At 38.2% G+C, this 26,585-nt stretch overlaps 1 protein-coding gene across 1 annotated transcript in view; it reads left to right on the forward strand.

The window, feature by feature from the left end:
* The first annotated feature begins 271 nt into the window (after positions 1–271).
* LOC101900064 (uncharacterized) overlaps positions 272–26,585 on the forward strand; it is a 42,742-nt gene continuing 16,428 nt past the window's right edge. The window contains exon 1 of the mRNA XM_059127553.1: positions 272–390. Coding sequence (XP_058983536.1) covers positions 272–390 — 119 coding nt within the window. The remainder of the gene's footprint in view (positions 391–26,585) is intronic.

Here is a 26,585-nt window from a genome sequence, read left to right on the forward strand (position 1 = left end):
GTTAGGTACTGAGAGAGCTTCCTCCACCCCCGACCCCCTACAAATTGCGGAGGGGAAAAAAACCCATAATCAAGGCAAACGTTATGGCGTTCGAAAAGAATCTTCCAAACCATGACCGCACTTTATAAGCCTTGTGTTTCGGATTATTGTCTTTATAAAAATTATAATCTTCTCCAAGGCCGAGCTTTTCCTTACAGAGTGGCAAACATTATTTCAAAGTGTTCAGGTGCATAGTTTGATCCATAATACCCTCAATAAAATGCAATACACCATGTCCAGAGGCTGGATGCAGGAATTCATTGTGGAAGATGATATGGAGGGTACTTCGGCCACCAACAACCCAAAGAACCGCGATGACTCCAGCTCGAAAGAGGATAAAACAAAAAGGGGGTACAAGTGTTCAGTTAGGTACTGAGAAAGCTTTCTCCACCCCCGATCCCCTACAAATTGCGGAAAGGGGAAAAAATCCCTAATCAAGGCGTACCTTATGGCGTTCGAAGTTTCGAAAAGAATCTTCCAAACATTGACCGCACTTTATAAGCCTTGTGTTTCTGATCATTGTCTTGATAAAAATAATAATATTCACCAGGGCGGAACTTTTCCTTATAGAGTGGCAAATTTTCTTTCAAAATGTTAAGGTGCATAGTCTGATCCATAATACCCTCAATAAAATGCAATACACCAAGTCCAGAAGCTGAAAATAAACCCCACACCATTACTCACCCACCACCTTGCTTCACTGTAGGCTTCATATATTTTTTTTTTTTTGGCAAGGAGCGCTTCATTTGCCCTTCTCCATGCATATGGTCTGCCATCGGAATCAAAAAGGTTGAATTTGCTCTCGTCCGTGAACAGCGCATGCTTCCAAAATTAAAAATCTTTTGATACGTTCTCCTTGGAGAATCGCAATTTTACTTCTTGATCTCGCTTGCTCATTAGAGTTTTATATCTAGCTCTTCTAGCATCAAATTTTAGAATAAGTTTAGATTTCTTCGTGACCAACCTTTGGCACGAATTACGGCCTTCAAACGGCCAATGAAACACACGCTGCCCTAATTTTGCTCTGGGGTATTTTGGCCCATTCCCGGCGAACCGCTTGCTTGAGGTGATCGACACTTTGATATTTTTTAGTCCCAACCTTTCTCCTCCTCCAGACACAATAGTCCAACGGATTGGTATCCGGAGATTTCGATGGCCATTGTGCGTTGGAAATAAAGCGAGGAACCTTATTTTGTAACCATTCTTGGGAGGCGCGTGCTGAGTGCGATGATGCTGAGTCCTGTTGGAATGTTCAAGGTCTGCGGCCAAAATGTTTGCATGTCCAAGGCTTTAATACACCCTCCAGAATATTTTCGCGATAATATTCGGCATTTATTCTGATGTCACGGTCGATTAATACGAGCGGAGAGCGACCATCGACTGTTATGACGGCCCACACCATCACCATGGCCGGCGCTTGAGTTAGGTTGGCCAACCGAAGGTGTACATTTTCAGCTGACCTCTTTGGCAAGTAAACACGATCATTTTGTTTGTTTACAAACAACTGGACAACGAATGTTTTCTCATCGGAGAAAACCAAATTCGGCAGTTCACCATTTTCGGCCAAGCGAAGCAACTCCTTAGCTCTTTTGAGTCTATTTTCTTTCTGTTGCGGTGTAAGTTCTTGCACTTTATGTAATTTCAATGGCTTTACCCCGAGCTCATTTTTCAATATTTGCCGAATGGAATATTGCGATATGCTCAGCACACGAGTCATTTTTCGGCCACTGTGACGCGTGATTTCGATCAAGACACTTCCTTACTTTTCGCACCATTTCTGCTGATGTTGCTGTTGTCTTCCGCCCACTTCCTTGATGTCCTGCTACGCTACCAGTATCATGGCGACGAGTGATGGTACGAGACACAAAAGATTTATTCACATTTAAATGCTGGAGTGCTCTAACGATAGCCACTTGTGGTTCACGAATACCTTTTTTTTTGGAAAATTCTCACCAAAATGCTTTTGCACGGTTGTAAATAATATGGTGAGCTATCACTGAAAAAAATTTAGCAGCTGTCGGACGAGTGGCTTAGAAATGACAGCAGTCTGAAGTTGGTTGCAGTTTTTTCATCTCTACCTGTATATTAAGTCCATATTTAATAGGTGTATCAATAATTACCAATTTTAAATTAAAAATCTCTTATTATACCCTCCACCATAGTATAGAGGGCATATAAAGTTTGTCACTCCATTTGGAACACCTCGAAATATACATTTTAGACCCCACAAAGTTTATATATTCTTAAACAGCATAAAGTTATATGTCGATTTTGCTATGTCCGTCCGTCTATGGAAATCACTCTAACATCCGAACGAATTGAAGTAGATTGATAAAATTTTACTCAAGTGTTTTTTACTTATGTCTGCAGGACTTTTGGTATTGAAAATGTAGGTCCACGTTTTGGTATAGCCCCCATGTAACGGTACCTCCCGATATTCGGTATATTAATAATTTTAGCGACATTTTTCACCGGAAATGTTCCAAATTTTGTATTTGAAGTTCGTAATGGATACCACAGACAAAAAAATTTCTGTGCAGGTCCACGTCTTCGTACAGCCCTCATATAATGGTACCTCCCGATATTCGCTATTTTGATGATTTTAGCAACATTATTCACCGGAATTGTTTGAAGTTTGGTATCTGAAGTTCGTAATGGATACTTCAGCCTAAGACAGAAAATTGTCTGTGCAGGTCCACGTATCTGCATAGCCCCCATATAAGGATACCTCATGATATTCGGTATTTTGATGATTTTAGCAACATTATTCACCGGAATTGTTTGAAGTTTGGTATCTGAAGTTCGTAATGGATACTTCAGCCTAAGACAGAAAATTGTCTGTGCAGGTCCACGTATCTGCATAGCCCCCATATAAGGATACCTCATGATATTCGGTATTTTGATGATTTTAGCGGCATTATTCACCCGAATTGTTTCAAATTTGATATTTGAAGTTCGCAATGAATACTTCAGCCTAAGACAGAAAATTGTCTGTGCAGGTCCACGTCTTCGTATAGCCCCTCATATAAGGGTACCTCCCGGCATTTGCTTTTGTTTTGTTGTTGCCTTAAAAAATTCGTCCTTTAATCTAATTGTCCTGCCATACAAATTGGCAAAGTTGAAATGAAAATTATGTTTATATCCAACTGTAATTTGTTCAGTTGTCCTGCTTTTTTTCCTATTCTTTGAGTAACATAAGAAAGCACAACTGCAACTCTTGTTTTCCAAGCAATATTGTTAATTGACCTTTTTATAGTTCCTGTTATTGGAGCCATTGGGTATCCCTTTCCGTGTACAACATCAACTCATTTATGGAACTTTGTGGAACATAAGGTCTATTGCCTGGGAGCCTGACCCCCCCCACCCCCCAACCTAACCCAAATGCTTGACTAGCATTTCGAACAACACATCATTTATTTCTTTTGTTGCAAAACAAACAAAACACAACAACTACAAGAACATGAAGACAAACAACAGCAATAAAAACAAAGAAAAATCATCAGACATTCATAGAACATGAATCTCCTGCTGTGAAAGTAATTTCATTGGCAGTTAAAATAGCAACATTGCCTCTTTAAAGGCAGCAGGAACAACAACAACATCAGCAGCTGCAAGATAAAAAAAAGAAAAGCTTTGTCTGTCCGTGCTTATACCTTTCTCATGATAGCAAGCTCCACTCATAGCTGACTGTTGTACATTTGCAAGGATAGCCAAAAAATAATGGGACCTTAACAACCAACTCCTAACCCCACTCCGTTGCAAGTAGTCAATGTTTATTTATTTGGGCGGTGTTGTTCTCCAAGTGGCATGCAACACATTCCTATGTGGCACATAAAATCATCGATGACACACAGTCTTTACTGCAACTTCAATGCAGTTCAAAGTTTCGGCAATGCGTTTTAATTTTTTTCTGTTTTTCATTCGGCAAGGACTATTGTTTCAGTTTTTAACAAGCTCAACAACAACAATGATGATGAGCAGAAAAGAGAGAAGAGTTGTAACAGCAACATGACTAACAAATCGTAGAACAAACAAAAATCGTGAGCTAAGGCTCGAACACAACGACTTGAATTCATTTGCGAAAATTCTTTGTTTCCAACTGACACAATGACAAGGGAAATTTGTATGGAAGTCACATTAAGTGGCAGAGATACAGGGAACCGCACAGACAGTGGGCAAATTGGGAAGGAAGTGTCCTCTCATCTGTGAGAAGAGCAATCGTTCCATTGTTACAAGAGCAAGAGCTCTTCTATGAGGAGAAAAATTGATATCCTTCTCTGAGAAGAGAAACTGAGAGAGAAGAGCACCAGCTTTTCTTCTATGAGAAAGAGAGCCAGCTCTTCTATGAGAAGAGAGCCAGCTCTTCTTCTATGAGAAGAGCACCACAGCTCTTCTATGAGAAGAGGAGAACAGCTCTTCTATGAGGAGAGCAGAACAGCTCTTCTATGAGGAGAGAGCCAGCTCTCCTATGAGGAGAGAGCCAGCTCTCCTATGAGGAGAGAGCCAGCTCTCCTATGAGAAGAGAGCCAGCTCTCCTATGAGAAGAGAGCCAGCTCTCCTATGAGAAGAGAGTCAGCTCTCCTATGAGAAGAGAGCCAGCACTCCTATGAGAAGAGAGCCAGCTCTCCTATGAGGAGAGAGCCAACTCTTCTATGAGAAGAGCACCAACTCTTCCTCTATGAGAAGGGCACCAGCTCTTCTGCTATGAGAAGAGCACCAGCTCTTCTGCTATGAGAAGAGCACCAGCTCTTCTGCTATGAGAAGAGCACCAGCTCTTCTGCTATGAGAAGAGCACAAGCTCTTCTGCTATGAGAAGAGCACCAGCTCTTCTGCTATGAGAAGAGCACCAGCTCTTCTTCTATAAGAAGAGAGCCAGCTCTTCTTCTATGCGAAGAGCACCACAGCTCTTCTATGAGAAGAGCACCAGCTCTTCTTCTATGAGAAGAGCACCAGCTCTTCTTCTATGAGAAGAGCACCAGCTCTTCTTCTATGAGAAGAGAAGAACAGCTCTTCTATGAGAAGAGCACCACAGCTCTTCTATGAGAAGAGCAGAACAGCTCTTCTATGAGAAGAGAGCCAGCTCTCCTATGAGAAGAGAGCCAGCTCTCCTATGAGAAGAGAGCCAGCTCTCCTATGAGAAGAGCACCAGCTCTTCTTCTATGAGAAGAGCACCAGCTCTTCTTCTATGAGAAGAGCACCAGCTCTTCTTCTATGAGAAGAGCATAAGCTCTTCCTCTATGAAAAGAGCGAGCTATTGCTCGTCTATGAGAAGAGCATCAGCTCTTCTTCTATGAGAAGAGCATCAGCTCTTCTTCTATGAGAAGAGCATCAGCTCTTCTTCTATGAGAAGAGCATCAGCTCTTCTTCTATGCGAAGAGCACCACAGCTCTTCTTCTATGCGAAGAGCACCACAGCTCTTCTGCTATGAGAAGAGCTCCAGCTCTTCTGCTATGAGAAGAGCACCAGCTCTTCTGCTATGAGAAGAGCACAAGCTCTTCTGCTATGAGAAGAGCACCAGCTCTTCTGCTATGAGAAGAGCACCAGCTCTTCTTCTATAAGAAGAGAGCCAGCTCTTCTTCTATGCGAAGAGCACCACAGCTCTTCTATGAGAAGAGCACCAGCTCTTCTTCTATGAGAAGAGCACCAGCTCTTCTTCTATGAGAAGAGCACCAGCTCTTCTTCTATGAGAAGAGAAGAACAGCTCTTCTATGAGAAGAGCAGAACAGCTCTTCTATGAGAAGAGAGCCAGCTCTCCTATGAGAAGAGAGCCAGCTCTCCTATGAGAAGAGAGCCAGCTCTCCTATGAGAAGATAGCCAGCTCTCCTATGAGAAGAGAGCCAGCTCTCCTATGAGAAGAGCACCAGCTCTTCTTCTATGAGAAGAGCACCAGCTCTTCTTCTATGAGAAGAGCACCAGCTCTTCTTCTATGAGAAGAGCATAAGCTCTTCCTCTATGAAAAGAGCGAGCTATTGCTCGTCTATGAGAAGAGCATCAGCTCTTCTTCTATGAGAAGAGCATCAGCTCTTCTTCCAGCTCTTCTTCTATGAGAAGAGCATCAGCTCTTCTTCCAGCTCTTCTTCTATGCGAAGAGCACCACAGCTCTTCTTCTATGCGAAGAGCACCACAGCTCTTCTGCTATGAGAAGAGCTCCAGCTCTTCTGCTATGAGAAGAGCACCAGCTCTTCTTCTATAAGAAGAGAGCCAGCTCTTCTGCTATGAGAAGAGCACCAGCTCTTCTGCTATGAGAAGAGCACCAGCTCTTCTGCTATGAGAAGAGCACCAGCTCTTCTGCTATGAGAAGAGCACCAGCTCTTCTTCTATGAGAAGAGCACCAGCTCTACTTCTATGAGAAGAGCACCAGCTCTTCTTCTATAAGAAGAGAGCCAGCTCTTCTTCTATGAGAAGAGCACCAGCCCTTCTTCTATGAGAAGAGCACCAGCTCTTCTTCTATGAGAAGAGCACCAGCTCTTCTTCTATGAGAAGAGCACCAGCTCTTCTTCTATGAGAAGAGCACCAGCCCTTCTTCTATGAGAAGAGCACCAGCTCTTCTTCTATGAGAAGAGCACCAGCTCTTCTTCTATGAGAAGAGCACCAGCTCTTCTTCTATGAGAAGAGCACCAGCCCTTCTTCTATGAGAAGAGCACCAGCTCTTCTTCTATGAGAAGAGCACCAGCTCTTCTTCTATGAGAAGAGCACCAGCTCTTCTTCTATGGGAAGTGCTTCAGTTCTTCTTCTATGAGAAGTGCTTCAGCTCTTCTTCAATGAGAAGTGCTTCAGCTCTTCTTCTATGAGAAAAGCCCCAGCTCTTCTTCAATGAGAAGAGCCCCAGCTCTTCTCCTATGAGAAGAGCACCAGCTCTTCTTCTATGCGAAGAGCACCACAGCTCTTCTTCTATGCGAAGAGCACCACAGCTCTTCTGCTATGAGAAGAGCTCCAGCTCTTCTGCTATGAGAAGAGCACCAGCTCTTCTTCTATAAGAAGAGAGCCAGCTCTTCTGCTATGAGAAGAGCACCAGCTCTTCTGCTATGAGAAGAGCACCAGCTCTTCTGCTATGAGAAGAGCACCAGCTCTTCCTCTATGAAAAGAGCGAGCTATTGCTCGTCTATGAGAAGAGCACCAGCTCTTCTTCTATAAGAAGAGAGCCAGTTCTTCTTCTATGCGAAGAACACCACAGCTCTTCTGCTATGAGAAGAGCTCCAGCTCTTCTACTATGAGAAGAGCACCAGCTCTTCTTCTATAAGAAGAGAGCCAGCTCTTCTGCTATGAGAAGAGCACCAGCTCTTCTGCTATGAGAAGAGCACCAGCTCTTCTGCTATGAGAAGAGCACCAGCTCTTCTTCTATGAGAAGAGCACCAGCTCTTCTTCTATGAGAAGAGCACCAGCCCTTCTTCTATGAGAAGAGCACCAGCTCTTCTTCTATGAGAAGAGCACCAGCTCTTCTTCTATGAAAAGAGCACCAGCTCTTCTTCTATGGGAAGTGCTTCAGTTCTTCTTCTATGAGAAGTGCTTCAGCTCTTCTTCAATGAGAAGTGCTTCAGCTCTTCTTCAATGAGAAGTGCTTCAGCTCTTCTTCAATGAGAAAAGCCCCAGCTCTTCTTTAATGAGAAGAGCCCCAGCTCTTCTTCAATGAGAAGAGCCCCAGCTCTTCTTCAATGAGAAGAGCACCAGCTCTTCTTCAATGAGAAGAGCACCAGCTCTTCTTCAATGAGAAGAGCACCAGCTCTTCTTCAATGAAAAGAGCACCAGCTCTTCTTTAATGAAAAGAGCACCAGCTCTTCTTCAAGCTCTTCTATGAAAAGACCTTAAGCTCTTCCATGAGAAGACATCAACCTCTTCTATGAGAAGACTTTAAGCTCTTCTGTGAGAAGACCTCGAGCTTTTCTATGAGAAGACCTCAGGCTCTTCTACTGAGAAGACCTCAGGCTCTTCAACTTAGAAGACCTCAGGCTCTTCTACTGAGAAGACCTCAGGCTCTTCTACTGAGAAGACCTCAGGCTCTTCTACTGAGAAGACCTCAGGCTCTTCTACTGAGAAGACATCAGGCTCTTCTACTGAGAAGACCTCAGGCTCTTCTACTGAGAAGGCCTCAAGCTCCTCTACTGAGAAGACCTCAAGCTCTTCTACTGAGAAGACCTCAAGCTCTTCTACTGAGAAGACCTCAAGCTCTTCTACTGAGAAGACATCAGGCTCTTCTACTGAGAAGACATCAGGCTCTTCTACTGAGAAGACCTCAGGCTCTTCTACTGAGAAGACCTCAAGCTCCTCTACTGAGAAGACCTCAAGCTCTTCTACTGAGAAGACCTCAAGCTCTTCTACTGAGAAGACCTCAAGCTCTTCTACTGAGAAGACCTCAGGCTCTTCTATGAGAAGACCTCAAGCTCTTCTATGAGAAGTGTTTCAGCTCCCCTATTAAAAGAGTCTTTCCCTTTCGTCCTTCTTCATTCCACTGTCACTTGTATCTCTTTTCCTTGCTGTTATTTATTATTACTGCAGTGTAAAGCCAACAACCGAACATTTGTTTAACTTCTTTTTATGGCCTTCTTTTGTCTTTTATGTTTTTTTTTTTTTCTGCCAGTCTTTCGGTTTATTTGTTCTGCCGAAAGAGGAAACACGAAAAATGATGTGTTAAAACCGATGAAAAACAAATTCATCGACAGTCAATGCTGGAAAAGGAAACATGTAGCCATAGAGGCAAGCAGACACCCTTGCAGGGATGGGAGTCTATCTCCAACTGGCAGCAAATTGTAACTGTAGAAATGAACAAAGCCTCCGCTGTGATTTATGTTTATGTGAGAGTTCTACTTTTTGGAGAAAAACAATTACAATGGCCAGTAACGTGGATTGCAGGATGGAAGTGGTCTATTAAGGGGGAAATGGAGAAATTGGAATTTAATGAATTTTAAGTGGAAGGATTTTAAATTTTAGTATTAAGAGGCTTTAACAGAGCAGGCCAAAATGTAATTTGAGGGATTTGGGGTCACCTGGGATACCTAGGCTACCACTTGTCCCATGCCTCTAAGTTTCCATACCTCTTGAGCATAGTTTAAACACTTTACCACAAATCCCTTTTATGCAACACTTATAGTTTGCAAAACTCTTCCTCATCTACTGCTTAATTGCTGGTACAGCTAACTACCTCCGCTACTTATAAATCATTGTCATCCTCCATCCAAGGTGTCATGTAACCAATTCACTCATCCGGAAACTTTCGAAAAACCCCAACAATACTCATTATTACACAATGTTGTTCAGAGCAATGATGACGTTGATGATGGCACGGATAACGCTTAAATCCACCACAGCTATGTCGTTTGCTCGCCAAGCGCACATCCATCCATTCATCCACTCAAAAGGTGATACCTTTCAATGTGGTTTCCTTTTATTTTTCGGATGAATACCAATCTAACAGAAACACCGACACTCACAAGGAGAATATGTATGACAAACGATGAGTAACAATATAATTTTCCATAAAGTCAAACAGTGGGTAATGGAGGGATGTATGTGTGTCATGGATTAGATGAGTCCTCATGTAATAGTCCCCCATTTTCGTGTTTTCCCTTGGAGATAATTTTTGTGAATAGCTCATAGCGAATTGGAGGTTATGTTTGGTTTCAAATGCCTCTTGTAACACCAACGATAGGTTGTCATTTCATGGAAAAATGGTGAATGAAGAATTTTTTCGAAGTGGACCATATATTCCATAAGTGAACCTATTGACCTTGAGTTTTATTGAAGGGTTTTCAAAAGGAAGGCTTCTCGTTAAGGTAATCCGAAATGGCAATTTCACTGGAAATATCAGATCATTAAACTCATCTTGAAGACGAAATAACCAAATAAACCATAAATATATGATCTTCGCCTTAACAAAGCGAAAAAAAATTGTTGCATTGTGTTAGTCATCAATGTTCTCAGGAATGCATGAACAGATTATGATTATGCGATCTTTATAAGAAAGGCGACGTCAGTACCATGGTTTATATGTAGAAATGCCCTCTGTAAGTGTATTGGTCACAGCTATTTTAGTTAATATATTTCGGAACATGTATTAGGAAAATATTTCAGTGACTGACAAAAAGGTTGAGGCTCGAATCCTGAAATTTTGCATGTGGGTCAATGTTGATGTGTACGAAGCAACTGCGAATTTCAGATCATTAAGCTCATCTCGAAAGAAAAATAAACAAATTAACCGTAAACATATAATCTTTGGCGTTAAAATGCAAAACTCAAAAATACATTTATTTGTCATTGTGTTAGTCATTAATGTTCTCTGGAATGCGTGAACCGAATTAGGTTCTGCAAGCTTCATATGAAAGACGAGATAAATACCAAGGTTTATATGTAAAAACGGTATCTATGTGTGTATCGGTTACAGCTATATTAGTGATTGTAGTTCGAAACAATTATTTGGAAAATATTGGAGTGAGTAAGTGACTGACTGCCAAAGCCCAGGCAAACGACCTAAAGCTAGAATTTTGAAATTTTGCATGTGGGTCAATGTTGGTGTGTAGGGGACAAATAAGGCTAGGCTTTCGGAAATTCGAACAATAAATGTACTAAAAGGTACAAAAATATGAATTCATTTTATTTGACAAACGTTTGGAAATAGATTTCTGCAATTTGAAATCATGTTCGCAGATGGGATGTAGGATAGCTGTATCTTTATTATATTTTTTTATTTATTTACTAAAAGTACTAATTTTACTAAAAGTACTAATTACCTGTAACTTTGGTATCTTTTGTTATTTTGTGAACGAATAGAGCTAAAATCTTATCACTTGGTCTAAGAATTGTATTTGGAAAGTAAGGTTGATGTCGCTACTGGTGTGTAGGCTTGAAACAAATGGAGGATTTTGGAAATGCGTACTACAAGTATTTTCAAAAAGGACAAAATGGTACTAAATTTGGTAATTGGGGAAGGAATAGAGTTGGAAATCTACAAGATGGTATTATAATCATTTCTTCTGCGGTGATGTTCATATATGGAGGTAGATTTTGAAAATACGTACAAAAAAGTACAAAATGTACTGAATAATACATATTTTGTACTTTTTAGTCGAACTTTAAAAAATGATCAAATTTCGTATTTAGTAACATTTAGTTCTTTGCATACAAATATAGTACGCATTCCCAAAAAACACCTCCATATCTTGGCCACAGACACCAAAAGTGGCATCTATATTAGATTTCGGAATTTCAGCCTTATTTCTTCACCCAATACTAAATAAAGAACTTTTTTATTATATTTCGTAAATTAGTACATATTTCCAAAAACACATCCATATCTCAATACCAGATGCCAACAGCAACCTCAATATCAAATGTCGGTATTTCAACCCAATCCCTTCACCCAATACCAAATTTAGTACCATTTAGTACTTTTCGTACAATTATAGTTCACATTTCCAAGACCATCTCCATATCTCAATTTCAATATGGAATTTCGGGATTCCTGCCCTAATCCTTCACCCAATACGAGATTTAGTACCACTTAGTACTTTTTGCGCAATTATAGTATATCTTTTGTAAAACCACCTCCATATCTCCACATCAGACACCAGCAGTGACTAATTTTGGAATTCCTGCCCTATCCCTTAACCAAAAATCAAAATTAGCACTGTTTAGTACAATTCGTACAATTGTAACGCACATTTCCATAACCACCTCCATATCTCAACAGAGACCTCAAAATAAAATTTCGGGATTCTAGCTACATCCCTTCTCAGCCATGTACTAAATTTAGTACTATTTAGTACTTTCCGAACAATTATAGTACAAATTTCCCAAACCACCTCTATCTTTATCAAATTTCAGAATTTTATCTCTACCCTTCAAACAATACCAAATATAGTACCATTCCCAACTTTTCGTACAATTATAGTACACATTTCCGAAACTACCTTCATATATCTAGGCTACACAGGAATAGTGACTCTAATACCAAATTTCAGATTTCAGGCACTCTCTGTTCACCTAGTACCAAATTGTACCAAATATGGTACCATTTCGTACAAATAGGAAGGAATTTCCAAAAATTCTTACATAACCCAATCTTATACTCCGATAGTAATCCTAATTCCAAATTTCAAGATTACAGACCTATCGGTTCACATAAATCCAAATTGTTTCAAATTTAGTACTATTTGGTATATACCCCCTTCGGCTAACACCAATTCAAATTGTACCAAATTTGGTACACATAAGCATGAAGTTCCAAAGTTTCCTATATCCTAACCCAATCTCAATTCTAAATTTCAGGATTCCTCCCCCATGGTTTGCCCAAATACCAATTGTACCAAAATTTGTACAATGCTGTACACATAAGTACGAATTTAGAATACTTCCTAAATACTCCAATCCTACACTCCAACAGTAATCTAAATTCCTAACTTCAGGATTCTTGCTGTATTGGTTTATCTAAATCCAAATTGTAGTACATTTTAAAATTGTAAGTACATTTTGGTACACATAAGTACAAATTTCCAAACCTACCTTCATATCCTAATACCTACACTCCGATAGCAATCTAATTTCCAACATCTCAGGACACCATCTATATCGGTTCATCCAAATCTAATTTGTACAAAATTTAGTACCTTTTAGTACACATAAGTACACATTTCCATAACTACTTATAATTCTATAGGAATCTCATTTCCAAATTTTAGGATTATATCTCCGGTTCTCATAAAATTGTAATTATACCAAATTTGGTACGTTTTAGTACACGGAAGTACAAATTTCGAAAACTACCTCCATATACCAATCCTACACTCCGGCAGTAATCTTATTTCTAAATGTCAGGATACCAGCTCTCTTGGTTCAACCAAATCGAAATTTGGTACCATTTAGTACACATAAGCACGAATTTCCAAAACATTTTAAATACCCCAAACCAAGAATGCAATAGAAATCTTATTCCGAATTTCAGAATTCCAGCTCTATGGGTTCACCCAAATTGTACCATTATACCAAATTTAGTACCATTTGTTACTTTTCGTACACTTAAGTGCAAATTTAGAAAACTTCAATTCTACACTCCGCCAGTAATATCGGGAATCCAGCTCCATCCGTTCCTACAAATTTAATTTGTACTAAATTTAGTACCGTTTAGTACTTTGCGTATAGTTGAGTACACACTTTAAAAAACCTAATTCCTTACATCGATGCTACTCCTCAACTTTGATTAATGTCCCAAATTAAACGTTTTTAGCTCTAACTGTTCATATGGTACCAAATGTAGTACATTTTAGTGCTTTTCGTACACTTATAGTGCGAATTTCGCGAAACTCTTTGGTTCAACCGTCCTACACTCTATCAGTGACCCTAATTTCAAATGTCATATTCTAGCTCTTCTGGTTCGTCAAGTATCAAGGCTACAGTAGTTAGTACATTTTAGTAATTTGCGTACCGTTTTAGTATGAATTGCCAAAAACCCAGCCTTATCTGACCCCTTCGGACCAAGAGTGGCCCTCTCCCATAATTTCAAGATTTTAGCTTCAGTCGTTTCGTCTTGGCGATGATAAGTAGTTATATAAGTCAATCAGTCAGTCAGTCAGTCAATTATTTTTAATCTTTTATGAATATAGATACATAGATAGATAGATGGACTAGAGTTGTGTGAATATAGTTCGATCGAACGAAATAGCTCCTTATCAAGTTCCGTGATCTCCGGTCGTTTGTTAGATAACTGTGCGTATGAGTGATATAAAATATATGTAATCACTCATACGTTTTGGAATTGGTGTACTGAACTATGGCCCAATTCTTAACATTTTACTCAAAATTATTTCAGATTTCAATTCGGTCAAAAAAATTATTAAATACTTTTCCAAACAAAATGTAAGTTCTATTTGTGTAGGGTATGTCATACCGGCTTCAATCGAACCTTACTACACCTGTATTTGCTCTCACTTCAAAGCTCCCCCATAATCCACCATTTTCACCTCGATCCCCCAAAAGATATCCCAGGTTAGATGGACAGCAATATGATATGCTGAAGACTTGCATATGTTTCTATTGTTGCTATTGTTGGTGTTTTTGTTGTAGCTATTTACTTAATGAAATCGCACAAGATATTCATGAGTATTTAAGCAAATCGTTACACAGCAACATAATGGATGGAGATTGCTCTTAAGTACCCAATGGCTAATCACCAGACCGACATGTGGGGAGGTAATGCCACAAAAGCGCAAGCACACATACATACAAAAATGACAAATGAGCGTAAGTGTTGGAGGAAAACAACAACGGCGACAGATATATACCCTCAGCCAATGTTCGAAAATTGTGACCCTTTGTGATGAGGAGATAACAGAAGAGGTGGGCCGATATCTATCATCTTCCCACCAGGTTTTTGGGTTGATAGAAATATTGGGATGAGGGAAACTTGAAGAGAATCGGGTATTTATTTCGCAAATTACAAGAGATATAATTATTGAAAATTGTAACACATTTGAGGGGGAGGTACCAGAAGGAGTGGACCAATATGTTCCATTTTCACACCTGTGTGTTGATAGAAGTGTTGGGATGCGTGTAATTTGAAGAGAATCGGGTATTCGCAAATTATAAATGTTTAATTACTCAAAATTTTTACCCTTTGTGGGGGAGGTACCAGAAGGAGTAGACCAATATATCCCATTTTCACACCTGATTATGTGTAGATAGAATTATTGGGATTTGTGAAACTTGTGAAAAATCGGGTACTTATTTTGCCCTTTGTGTGAGAGGAGGAGGTAAACCGACATGCCCCATCTTCTTAGCTTCATAGTCATTCCCCTTTTGTGGGGGAGGTACCAGAAGAAGTGGACCCTGTATATTCCAAATCAGGGCTTGTGTTGATAGAAAGATTTGGATGTGTGAAATTTGAAAAAAATCGGGTGCTTGTGTCGCAAATTATTAGAGATATAATTATTAAAAATTTTGACCCTTGGTGGAGGAGCTACTTGATGGGGTGGACCAATAATTTCCATATTTGCACCTATCTGAGCACTGATACAAATATTGGGATTCGCAGAATTTTTAATAAAATCGGATAGTCCGTTCTTGTTGTAAACGGAAAATTATTTTTTCTGAAAATGTTGACCTTTTGTGGGGGAGGTACTAGAAAGAAGTGACCGATATTGCCCATCTCCGAAATCGATCTAAGTTTGACATTAATATGATGATGTACCAAGTTTGAATTAAATCGTATACTCCCTTCGAGAGTTAAAGTTTGCACCAGCCATTCAGACAGACAGGAAAACAGACGGACCGATACCCCTAGATCGACTCCAAAAGTCCTGAAACGGATTTGGTACAAAGAAACCTATTTCGAAAGGAACCTCTCTAGCCATACGGTTGAGGTAAGAGAGCGTTGAGGAGGTTACACGATTACTAAAATCCTGAAGGATCCCCAACGTATACAGAACCTGCCAATGCTATCCTCTGACTTAAAAATTCAGAAAGAGGTAACATGAAGGATAAAGACTTAAAATTCGATCCTTTATTGAACCATCTACAATATTAGGTTCCATCTTAAATATAATACCCACTTCATACCTTCAAACCTTCCATGCAACTTGTACGGATTGCATTGTAGGTCCTCTACCTATGCTTTCCCCACTTCAAACCTTGAAGCCTTCAAAGCTTCAATGCAACTTCTACGGATACGGAACCTACTAATGCTATCCTCCGGCATAAAAATTCAGAGAGAGCTTAAAGAAAGGATCAAGAATTGAAATCCGATCCTGTATCAAAAGCGAAACATCTGGTATATTAGCCTCCATCTTAAAAAAAAATACCCACTTCTAACCTTATTGCATCTTCTACGGATACAGGACCTGCCAATGCTATCCCCTGGCTTAAAAATTCAGAAAGAGGTAAAGAATCCAGAATTAAAATCCGAACCATCTGCATCATTATGGAGGCTAATGTTGCAGATGGTTCGGATTAAGTAAAATATCCACTTCAAACCTTCACTGCAACTTATACGGTTACAGGACCTGTCAATGCCCTGGCTTAAAAATCCAGAAATAGGTTATATAAAGGATCCAGAATTGAAATCCGACCCCCATCTTAACAAAATACCCACTTCAAACTTTCATTGTAACCTCAACGGATACAGGACCTGCCAATGCTATCCCCACTTCAAACCTTGAAACCTTCAAAACTTCGCTGCAACTTCTAGGGTTACAAGACCTACCAGTGGTATCATCCGGCTTAAATCCCACCCTGTATCGAACCATCTGCAATATTATCCCAATCGTAAAAAAATAGCCGCTTCAAAGTTTCAAACATTTACTGCAACTTCTAGGGTTACAGGACCTACCAATGCTATCCTTTGACTTAAAAAATCAGAAAAAGGTTGTATGAAGGATCCAGAAATTATATTCGACCCTGTATCGAAGCAACTGCAATATTAGACTCCATCTTAAAAAAAATTCCCACCTTCACAGCAACTTCTACGGATACAGGTCCTGCTAATGCTAACCTCTGGCTAAAAAATTCAGAAAGAAATATAAAGGTTACAGAATTGAAATCCCACCCTGTATCGAACCATCTGCAATAATAGCCCCCATATTAAAAAAATACCCACTTCAAACCTTCAAACATTCTCTGCAACTTCTAGGGTTACAGGACCTGCCAATGCTACTCTCTGGTTTAAAAATTCAGAAAGAGGTTATACAAAGCATCCAGAAGTGAAATCCGACCCTGTATCGAACCATCTGCAATATTAACCCCCCAATCTTAAAAAATTTCCAGTTCAAACCTTCAAACATTCACTGCAACTTCAAGGATTACAGGACCTACCAATGCTATCCTTTGAATTAAAAATTCAGAAAAAGGTTATATGAAGGATCCAGAATTTATATTCGACCCTGTATCGAAGCATATGCAATATAAGCCTGCATCTAAAATAAAATATCCATTTCAAACTTTTAAACCTTCACTACAACTTCTACGGATACAGGACATGCCAATGCTATTCTCTGGCTTAAAACCCCAGAAAGAGGATATATAAAGGATCCAGAATTGAAATCCGACCTTGTATCGAATCATCCTCAATATAAGCCCTCATCTTAAATAAAGTCCCCACTTCAAACCCTCAAACTTTTACTGCAACTTCAACGGATACAGGACCTGGAATGCTTTCCTCTGGCTTAAAAATTCAGAAAGAGTTTATATAAAGTATCCAGAATTGGAGTCCGACCCTGTATCTATGGTACAGGCCAATGCTATCCTCTGGCTTAAAAATTCAGAAGGAGGCTATATAAAGGATCCAGAATTAAAATCCGACCCTGCATCGAACCATCTGCAATATTAGGCTCCATTTTGAATAAAATACCCACTTCAAACTTTCAAACCTTACATACAGGACCTGCCAATGCTACTCTCTGGCTTAAAAATTCAGAAAGAGGTTATACAAAGCATTCAGAAGTGAAATCCGACCCTGTATCGAACCATCTGCAATATTAACCCCCAATCTTAACAAAATACCCAATTAAAATTTTAATAGTAACCTCAACGGATACTGGACCTGCCAATGCTATCCCCACCTCAAACCTTGAAACCTTCAAAACTTCACTGGAACTTTTAAGGTTACAGGACCTATCAATTCTATCCTTTGACATAAAAATTCAGAAAAAGGTTATATGAAGGATCCAGAATTTATATTCGACCCTTTATCGAAGCATCTGCAATATTAGACTCCATCTTAAAAAAAATATCCACTTCAAACCTCCACTGCAACTTCTACGGATACTGGACCTACTAATGCTATCGTCTGTATTAAAAATTCAGAAAAAGGTTATTTAAGGATCCAGAATTGAAATCCGACCTTGCACCGAGTCATCCTCAATATAAGCCCTCATCTTAAATAAAATACCCACTTCAAACATTCACTGCAACTTCTACGGATAAAGGTCCTGCCAATGCTTACCTCTGGCTTAACAATTCAGAAAGAGGTTACATAAAGGACACAGAATTGAAATCCGACCTTGTATCGATTCATCCTCAATATAAGCCCTCATCTTAAATAAAGTCCCCATTTCAAATCCTCAAACCTTTACTGCAACCTCAACGGATACAGGACCTGCCAATGCTATCCCCTGGCTTAAAAATTCAGAAAGAGGTTATAAAAAGGATCCACACTTGAAACGCGACCCAGTATCGAACCATCTGCAATATTAGCATTCATCTTAAATAACCTACCTGCTTCAAACCTTCACTGCAACTTCTACAGCCATCTGGCTTAAAAATTCAGAAAGAGGTTATATAAAGGATCCAGAATTGAAATTCAACCCTGTATTGAATCATCTGCAATATTAGCCCCAATTGTAAAAAAATAGCAACAGCAACTTCTATGGATGCAGCACCTGCCAATGCTATCCTCTGGCTTAAAAATTCAGAAAAATATGAAGGATCCAGAATTGATATCCGACCTTTTATCGAACCATCCTCAATATAAACCCTCATCTTAAATAAAATACCCACTTCAAACCTTCACTGTAAAGTCTACGGATACAGGACCTGCCAATGCTTCATCTGGCTTAAAAATTCTGGAATTTTAGGCGCCATCTTAAATAAAATACCAACTTCAAACCTTCATTGTAACTTCAACCGATACAGGGCCTGCCAATGCTATCCTCTGGCTTGAAACCCCAGAAAGAGGTTATATTAAGGATCCTGAATTGACATTCGACCCTGTATCGAACCATCTGCAATATTAGGCGCTATTTTAAATGAAATACCCACGTCAAAACTTCTCTGCTACTTCTACGGATACAGGACCTGTCAGTGCTATCCTTTTTCTTAAAAATTCACAAAGAGGTTATATAAAGAATACCGAATTGAAATCCGACCCTTTATCGAACCATCTGCAACCTCTATCTTAACAAAAATACCCACTTCAAAACTTCACTATAACTTCCAGAATTGAAATCCGAACCTGTATGAAGCCATCTGCAATATTAGCACCCATCTAAAAAAATTACGCCCTTCATACCTTCACTGCAACTTCACCGAACTGATTTCTCCAAAACCAGCCATCCTGCTGTTGTAACAACCAATTTTCCGTATAAACTATCTCCAAGAGCCATATAACTAAAATAGTTTTTGATCCCTAGTCCCCTATGCCTCCTCATTATTTATGTCACACTATTCTCTGCATTTTCTGACACGTTCCAACTTTTCCCATAAATATTAACTGATATCTTTGGCAAATACCAAAATCTTTCCTCCATTACACACTGCTGCATGCTGTGACCTCTGATTTGCGAATAAATTTCAGTTTGGCGGAAATCACAAAACCACGTTTTTGTCGAGTGTTTATAACTTTAATGAAGAATGTAATGGCAAAAAACACCTCCCGATATTAAATCATCGAACATATTTTCGTAAATTGGTTGGGTAATTTCCTGGAAGCATTTCACATTATCATAGTTTAGAAGGAAAATAAACTACGCTCTCTCTCTCATACATAGTTTGAAGGCGGGACTCCCCCGTGTAGGATGTGAAGTCAGACATGTGGAAATAAGTGAGTTGTGGTGGGCGGTGTTAGCATGCCAGCATATGAGACCATATTAAACAAACAAAAATTCCTTTACCCTTCAGACACATTATTAAGGTTCGAACGCACCCACGCATACACACACGAACACACTTGTGAAACGTGTTTGCCAACCGGAACCAATGAAACATATATTAGAACACCATCGTCTCAGCGACAACGCCGACGACTATTGCCATAACTATTAGTGGGCTTGACTTTGCCCTCCCAACCTCGACTTGTGCCGCCGCAGCTGTTGCTCCTAGCTGTGTGTTAAATAACGAGCTCGAAATCACATTAAATCCTGCGACAACAAGAAGTTAATGGCAAAAGTTTTTTTGTCTTTGCTCATTCCTCCTCCCCTCCGCAACCACCTCTTCCGCCATCAGCCTTCTTTTTTGTCATCTTATGCAAAAGCTGCGGAATTAATTGTAAAAAATCATGGCATGGTACGTGTTTAATGGCACGTAAGGACAACAGAAGTTGGCAAATACTTTTCTTTCACGCCGCACAACTAGCGGCGCTGTTTTACTAGGGCGACGGCAGAGTTAGGTGTTGAGGTATGGGTGTGTTAAATATTCTTTTAATAATTCCTTTATTAAATTTTGTTTCGGAATTATTTTCAGCATTTGAATACGCTTTCCATGATATTTGGATAAAATGGTTAAGATACAATGTATTTGAGGTGGATCTGAATACTTTTCCGACGATTTAGGGAAATAATTTGTTGAGCTAGTTGAGGCAACAAGGTGTATATTTTTCGAAAAATTAAATAACTAATTTAAAATGTTGGGACAATATGACTATCATATGGACAGTTTTGTGACAATGCGGATATTCTGTTATTGACTTTGGAAAAATATGGATCTCTTTTACAAAATTTTGAGAAAAACTCGATGTATTATAAATGGCTTTGGGACGACGCGGATATGGAATACACGATATTGGGACACTGCCTATACAATAATAGTTTTGGGATAACGTGCATATTTTATATACAACTTTGGGACAACGTTAATAATTTTGGGACATCGTGGATATTTTATATATCATTTTGGGACAACTTGGATACTTTATGTATAATTTTGGACAACGTGGATATACTATAGATATTATTTTAGGACAATGTGGATAATTTTAGGACAACGTGAATACTTTATGTATAATTTTGGGACAAGGTGGGTAATTTTGGGACAACGAAGATATCCTGTACAACATTTTGGGATAATGTGAATATCTTTTGCATTATTTTGGAACAAGCTGGATATTTTATATATCATTTTGGCACACGGTGGATATTTTATTTTATAACTATAATTTTGGGACAACATGGATATATTATTTTGGGACAATGTGGATAATATTGGGACAACATGAGTATTTTATATATAATTTTGGGACAAGGTGGGTACTTTTGAGACAACGCGGATATATTATATACAATTTTGGGACAACGTTAATAATTTTGGGACATCGTGGATATTTTATATATCATTTTGGGACAACTTCGATATTTTATGTATAATTTTGAGATAACGTGGATATCCTATATATATTATTTAGAGACAATGTGGATAATTTTGGGACAACGTGAGTACTTTATATATAATTTTGGGACAAGGTGGGTAATTTAGCGACAACGAAGATATCCTGTACAACATTTTGAGATAATGTGGATATCTTGTGCAATATTTTGGGACAAGCTGGATATTTTATATATCATTTTGGGACAACGTTAATATTTTTCTTACCATTTTAGGAAAACGTGGATAATTTTGTGACAAAGTGGATAATATTGGGAAAAACGTGGATATTAATATAGTTTTAGGACAACTTAGATATCTTATTCCCAATTTATGGGATATCTAATATATCATTTTGGAGCAACGTGGATAATTTTGGGACAGCATGGGTATATTTCTATAATGTTGGGACAACGTGAATATTTTATATTTTAGATATCATTTTGGGTTAATGTAGATAAATTTGGGTCGTCCTTGATATCTTATATATCATTTTGGGACAAGTGGACATTTTAGATATCACTTTGAGACAATGTAGTTAATTTTGGGACAATTTGGATATTATATATAATTTTGGGACAACGAGGATATTTTATATATTGTTTTGGAACAACGATGATACTTTTGGGACAACGTGGATATTTTATATATCATTCTGGGATTACGTGTATAATTTTGGGACAAAATGGATATTTTTCATATAATTTTGGGACAATGTGGATATTTTTAATATCATTTTGGGACGGCGTGGATATTTTAAATATCATTTTGGGACAACGAGGATATTTTATATATCATTTTGGGACAACGTAGATATTTTAAATATCATTTTGGGACAACGTGGATATTTTGTATATCATTTTGGGACAAAGTGGGTATTTTAGATATCATTTTAGGACAACGTGGATATTTTATATATCATTTTGGGACAACGTGGATATTTTAATTATCATTTTGGGACAACGTGGATATTTTATATATCATTTTGAGACAACGATGATACTTTTGGGACAAGGTGGACATTTGATATACCATTTTGAGACAACCAGGATAGTTTTTGGACAACGTGGATAATTTAGGTCAACGTGGATAATTTTAGGTCAACGTATAATATTTTATGTATTATTTTTGGACAACGTGGATAATTTTGGGATAACGTGGATATTTTAATTGTTTTCTTTTTTTTTGCATTTTAGGAAAACTCTGGATAGGTTTGGGAAATCGTGGATAATTTTGGGAAATCGTGGCTAATTTTTGGATAAAGTGGATAATTTTGGGGAAAAGTAGATAATATTGAAAAATCGTGGATAATTTTTGGGAAATTGTGAATAATTTTGGGACAACGTGAATATTTTACATACTATTTTTGGGAAATCGTGGCTAATAAAGTGAATAATTTTGGGAAAAGTGGATAATTTTGGGAAATCGTGAATAATTTGGGGGCAACTTAGATATCTTATCCTCAATTTTTGGCAGAGCCTGGATATTTTATATTTCATTTTGGGACAAAGCGAATAATTTTGGGACAAAGTGGATATTTTGGGACAACGAGGATACATTTTAATTGTTTTTGGGACAATGTTAGTCCCTTTATTTGACTATGAAGCAAAGTGGATACCTTTTACTGAATTTTGGGACAAAGAGGATTTATTGTACTGGATTTTGGAACAATTTGAATTCTTTATACTGGATATTGGGACAACGTTGATTCCTTATTTTGGAATTTGGAACAATGTGGATTCTTTATACATGAATTTCGGACAACGTGGATTGTGTATAGTCATTCTTAGGACAACGTGGATACCATATTTTTGATTTTTGGACAAAATGTAGACATTTTCATAAATTTGAGACAACTAGTAGACCTACTCATAATTATGGGACAAAATTTATTCCTTATACTTGATTTTGGGATAACGTGGATTCTTTACACTGAATTTTGAGACAACTAGGATTTTACTGTCTTAATTTATAGACAATTTGATGCCGTATTCTTGATTTTGGGACAAAGTGGATACAATTTACTGAATTTTGGGACAAAGAGGATTCATTTTTCTGGATTTTGGAACGACGTGAATTCCTTATACAGAATATTGGGACAACGTTAATTCCTTATTTTGGAATTTGGGACAACAATTCTTTACACTTGAATTTCGGACAAGGTGGATAGTGTATACTCATTTTTAGGACAACGTGGATATTTTTGATTTTGGAACAAAAGGTAAAACATTTCATAATTTTATTCCTTATACTTCAGTTTGGGACAACATTTATTTCTTATACTTGATATAACGTGGATTCTTTACACTGAATTTTGGGACAACCTCGATTCCATTTTCTTAATTTTGGGACCATCTGATACCGTATTCTTGATTTTGGGACAACGTGAATTTTTTATACTTGGTTTTTGGACAACCTTAATATAATATTCTTGAATTTGGGACAGCCTGGATTCCTTATATAGGTGTTTAAGACAACAGGGATGTCATATTCTTCATTTTGGGACAACCTGGATTCCTTGTACTTCATTTTGGGACAACATGCATTTTTCATATTTGATTTTGGGACTACCTGGGTAACAGAATCTTAATTTTAGCACAACGCTAATAGCTTTACTTGAATTTGGAACAACGTGGACACCATATTCTTGATTTTGGGAGAACCTGGATGCCTTATACTCGATTTTGGGACAACGTGGACACCATATTCCTGATTTTGGGAAAAAATTAACTCCATATGCTGGAATTTGGGACAACTTAGATATTATATTTTATATTTTGGGACAATGTGAATTCCATATTCTTGGTTTTGGGACAACTTGGATATAGGAACATTTGGATCCCTTTAACTGGATTTCGGGACAACATGTAGACCTTTTCGTAATTTTGGGACAAATTTTCTTTCATAAATTTTGTGACAACGCTTATACCATGTAGACACCATATTCCTTATTTTGGGACTACGTGGGCACAATATTCACATGATTTTGGGACAACATGAATTCGTTATATTTGATTTTGGGACAACGTGGACACCGTATTCTTTATTTTGGGAAAAATTTGACTCCATTTATTTGAATTTGGGACAAATCAGATATTATATTTTTGATTTTGGGACAAACTGGATATCATATTCTTGATTTTGGGACAACCTGGACACAATATTTTTGATTTTGGGACAATGTGGAATCGTTATATTTTATTTTGCGACAACTTGGATTTCTAAAACCTGTTTTTGGGACAACATGTTAACCGTTTCTTCATTTTGGGGCAACTTATATTCCTGATACTGGATTCCTGGGACAACATGGCTATGTTTTTTTTAAATTTTGGGACAACGCGACTACCTTTTTCCCTGCTTTAGTACAATATAGACATATTATCCCCTTTTTTTAGACAAAATAAATTCTTCAATCATGATTATGGTTCAACCTGGATATGTTATCTAGCAAAGAGGGAATTCCACCCGAATGACTCCCTGGTTCATGCTTCCGGTTCCTTGTTTTCCCTCAAAAATATTTAAAAAAGAAGACGTTCTGTTTTCCAGGAAAATTTTAAATTACCTTCCACTCAAAAAAAAAAGTTTGTCAGACTTCTTTGTTGTAGTTTTTTTTTTTTTTTTTTTTTTTTGACATTTCAAAAATAAAATTCATCAACAAAAGTTCATTCCAGCGGTTGTAACAGAAGTATCCTCATAGTGTTGCATGGCATAACAGTACTTGAGGCAAGTGGCATGACTGTATGAGTACCGGGTTGATATTTCACCTTTTAAATCTTTGGAGGTGGGCGAGAGGGGAAATTTGACATTAACACATTGTGAATGTGTCATCCTTAGCCATTCACCTGGCTTTCCCGCTCTCCCACACTCCCTAGAAAATATTGGCAATTCAGTTGTGTAACGTTGCCATGGTGGCTTTTGTCCGGTTGAATGTCAACCACAGCTGTTGAGAGTGAAATAGTATGCTGCTGTATGAAATAGTATACAAAGTATGGTGGACGGCAGAAAAGAGGGGTGGTTAAGGTTGGGAGACAAAATTTAAAAAATAAATAAGTAAAAAAGCCGGGCCGAAATTTAAATACACTCCGCCATTTGGAACGAATTTTGCAATTCTCAAAAACAATAAACTCCGTTAAAAATTCTGATAAAATCTTCAAAATGCCGAATGTAGCTGTAATATTAAGGTCTATACGAAGACATAGACCTGCATAGGTAACATTTGTCATAAGTCATTACAATATTCAAATGCGAAACTTAAAAAAATCGGTAACAATGTAGATAAAATCATCAAAATACCGAATATCGGGAGGTACCGTTGTATGGGGGCTATACGAAGACCTGGACTTGCATAGAGAATTTTCTGTCTTAGGCTGATGTATCCATTACGAACTCTAAAAACGAAATTTGAAACAATTCAGGTGAATAATGTCGCTAAAATCATCAAAATACCGAAAATCGGGAGGTGCCGTTATATGAGGGCTATACGAAGGCGGGGACCGGCACAGATAATTTTTTGTCTTAGGCTGTAGTATCCATTACGAACTTCAAATACCAAAATCTGAAACAATTCCGGTGAATATTGTCGCTAAAATCATCAAAATACCGAATATCGGGAGATACCCTTATATGGGGGCCATACGAAGACGTGGACCGGCACAGACAATTTTCTGTCTTAGGCTGTAGTATCCATTACGAACTTCAAATACCAAAATCTGCAATTCCGGTGAATAATGTCGCTAAAATCATCAAAGTAACGAATATCGGGAGATACCCTTATATGGGGGCCATACGAAGACGTGGACCTGCACAGATAATTTTCTGTCTTAGGCTGTAGTATCCATTACGAACTTCAAATACCAAAATTTGAAACAATTCCGATGAATAATTTCGCTAAAATCATCAAAATACCGAATATCGGGAGGTACCGTTATATGGGGCCTATACCAAAACGTGGACCTACATGACCCATTTTCAATATCAAAAGTCCTGCAGACATAACATACATTTGAGTAAAATTTTATCAATCTACTTCAATTCGTTCGGAAGCTAGAGTGATTTTCACAGACGGACAGACGAACGGACATCACTAAATCGACATAGAATTTTATGCTGATCAAGAATATATATTCTTTGTGGGGTCTAAAAATATTTCGAGGTGTTACAAACGGAATGACAAATTTAATATACCCTCCATACTATGGTGGAGGTTATAACAAAAAATGTATTTGTTTAAAAAGCGACGGTGATTTTCCACCGGAATATTTAGTTTTTCCTTTTTTTTTTTTTGACCCTTAATACCAATTTATTCCAAACGTCCAGGAAGCTGGCAGCCCTATTAAAACTCTTCAGATTAAAGCTTAGGCCGCATGCAAGTTAGAATAAAGCTGTCCCAGAACAAATAATTTTAGAATTTCCCTTTTCTTGATTTTTTTTTTTTTCACCCAGACCTCCATCATATTTTGTTTCGCCAGCCTTTTAGTATCCTAAAAATATCTATC

Source organism: Musca domestica, unplaced genomic scaffold (assembly GCF_030504385.1).
Source record: "Musca domestica strain aabys unplaced genomic scaffold, Musca_domestica.polishedcontigs.V.1.1 46, whole genome shotgun sequence".
Classification (NCBI taxonomy): Eukaryota; Metazoa; Arthropoda; class Insecta; order Diptera; family Muscidae; genus Musca; species Musca domestica.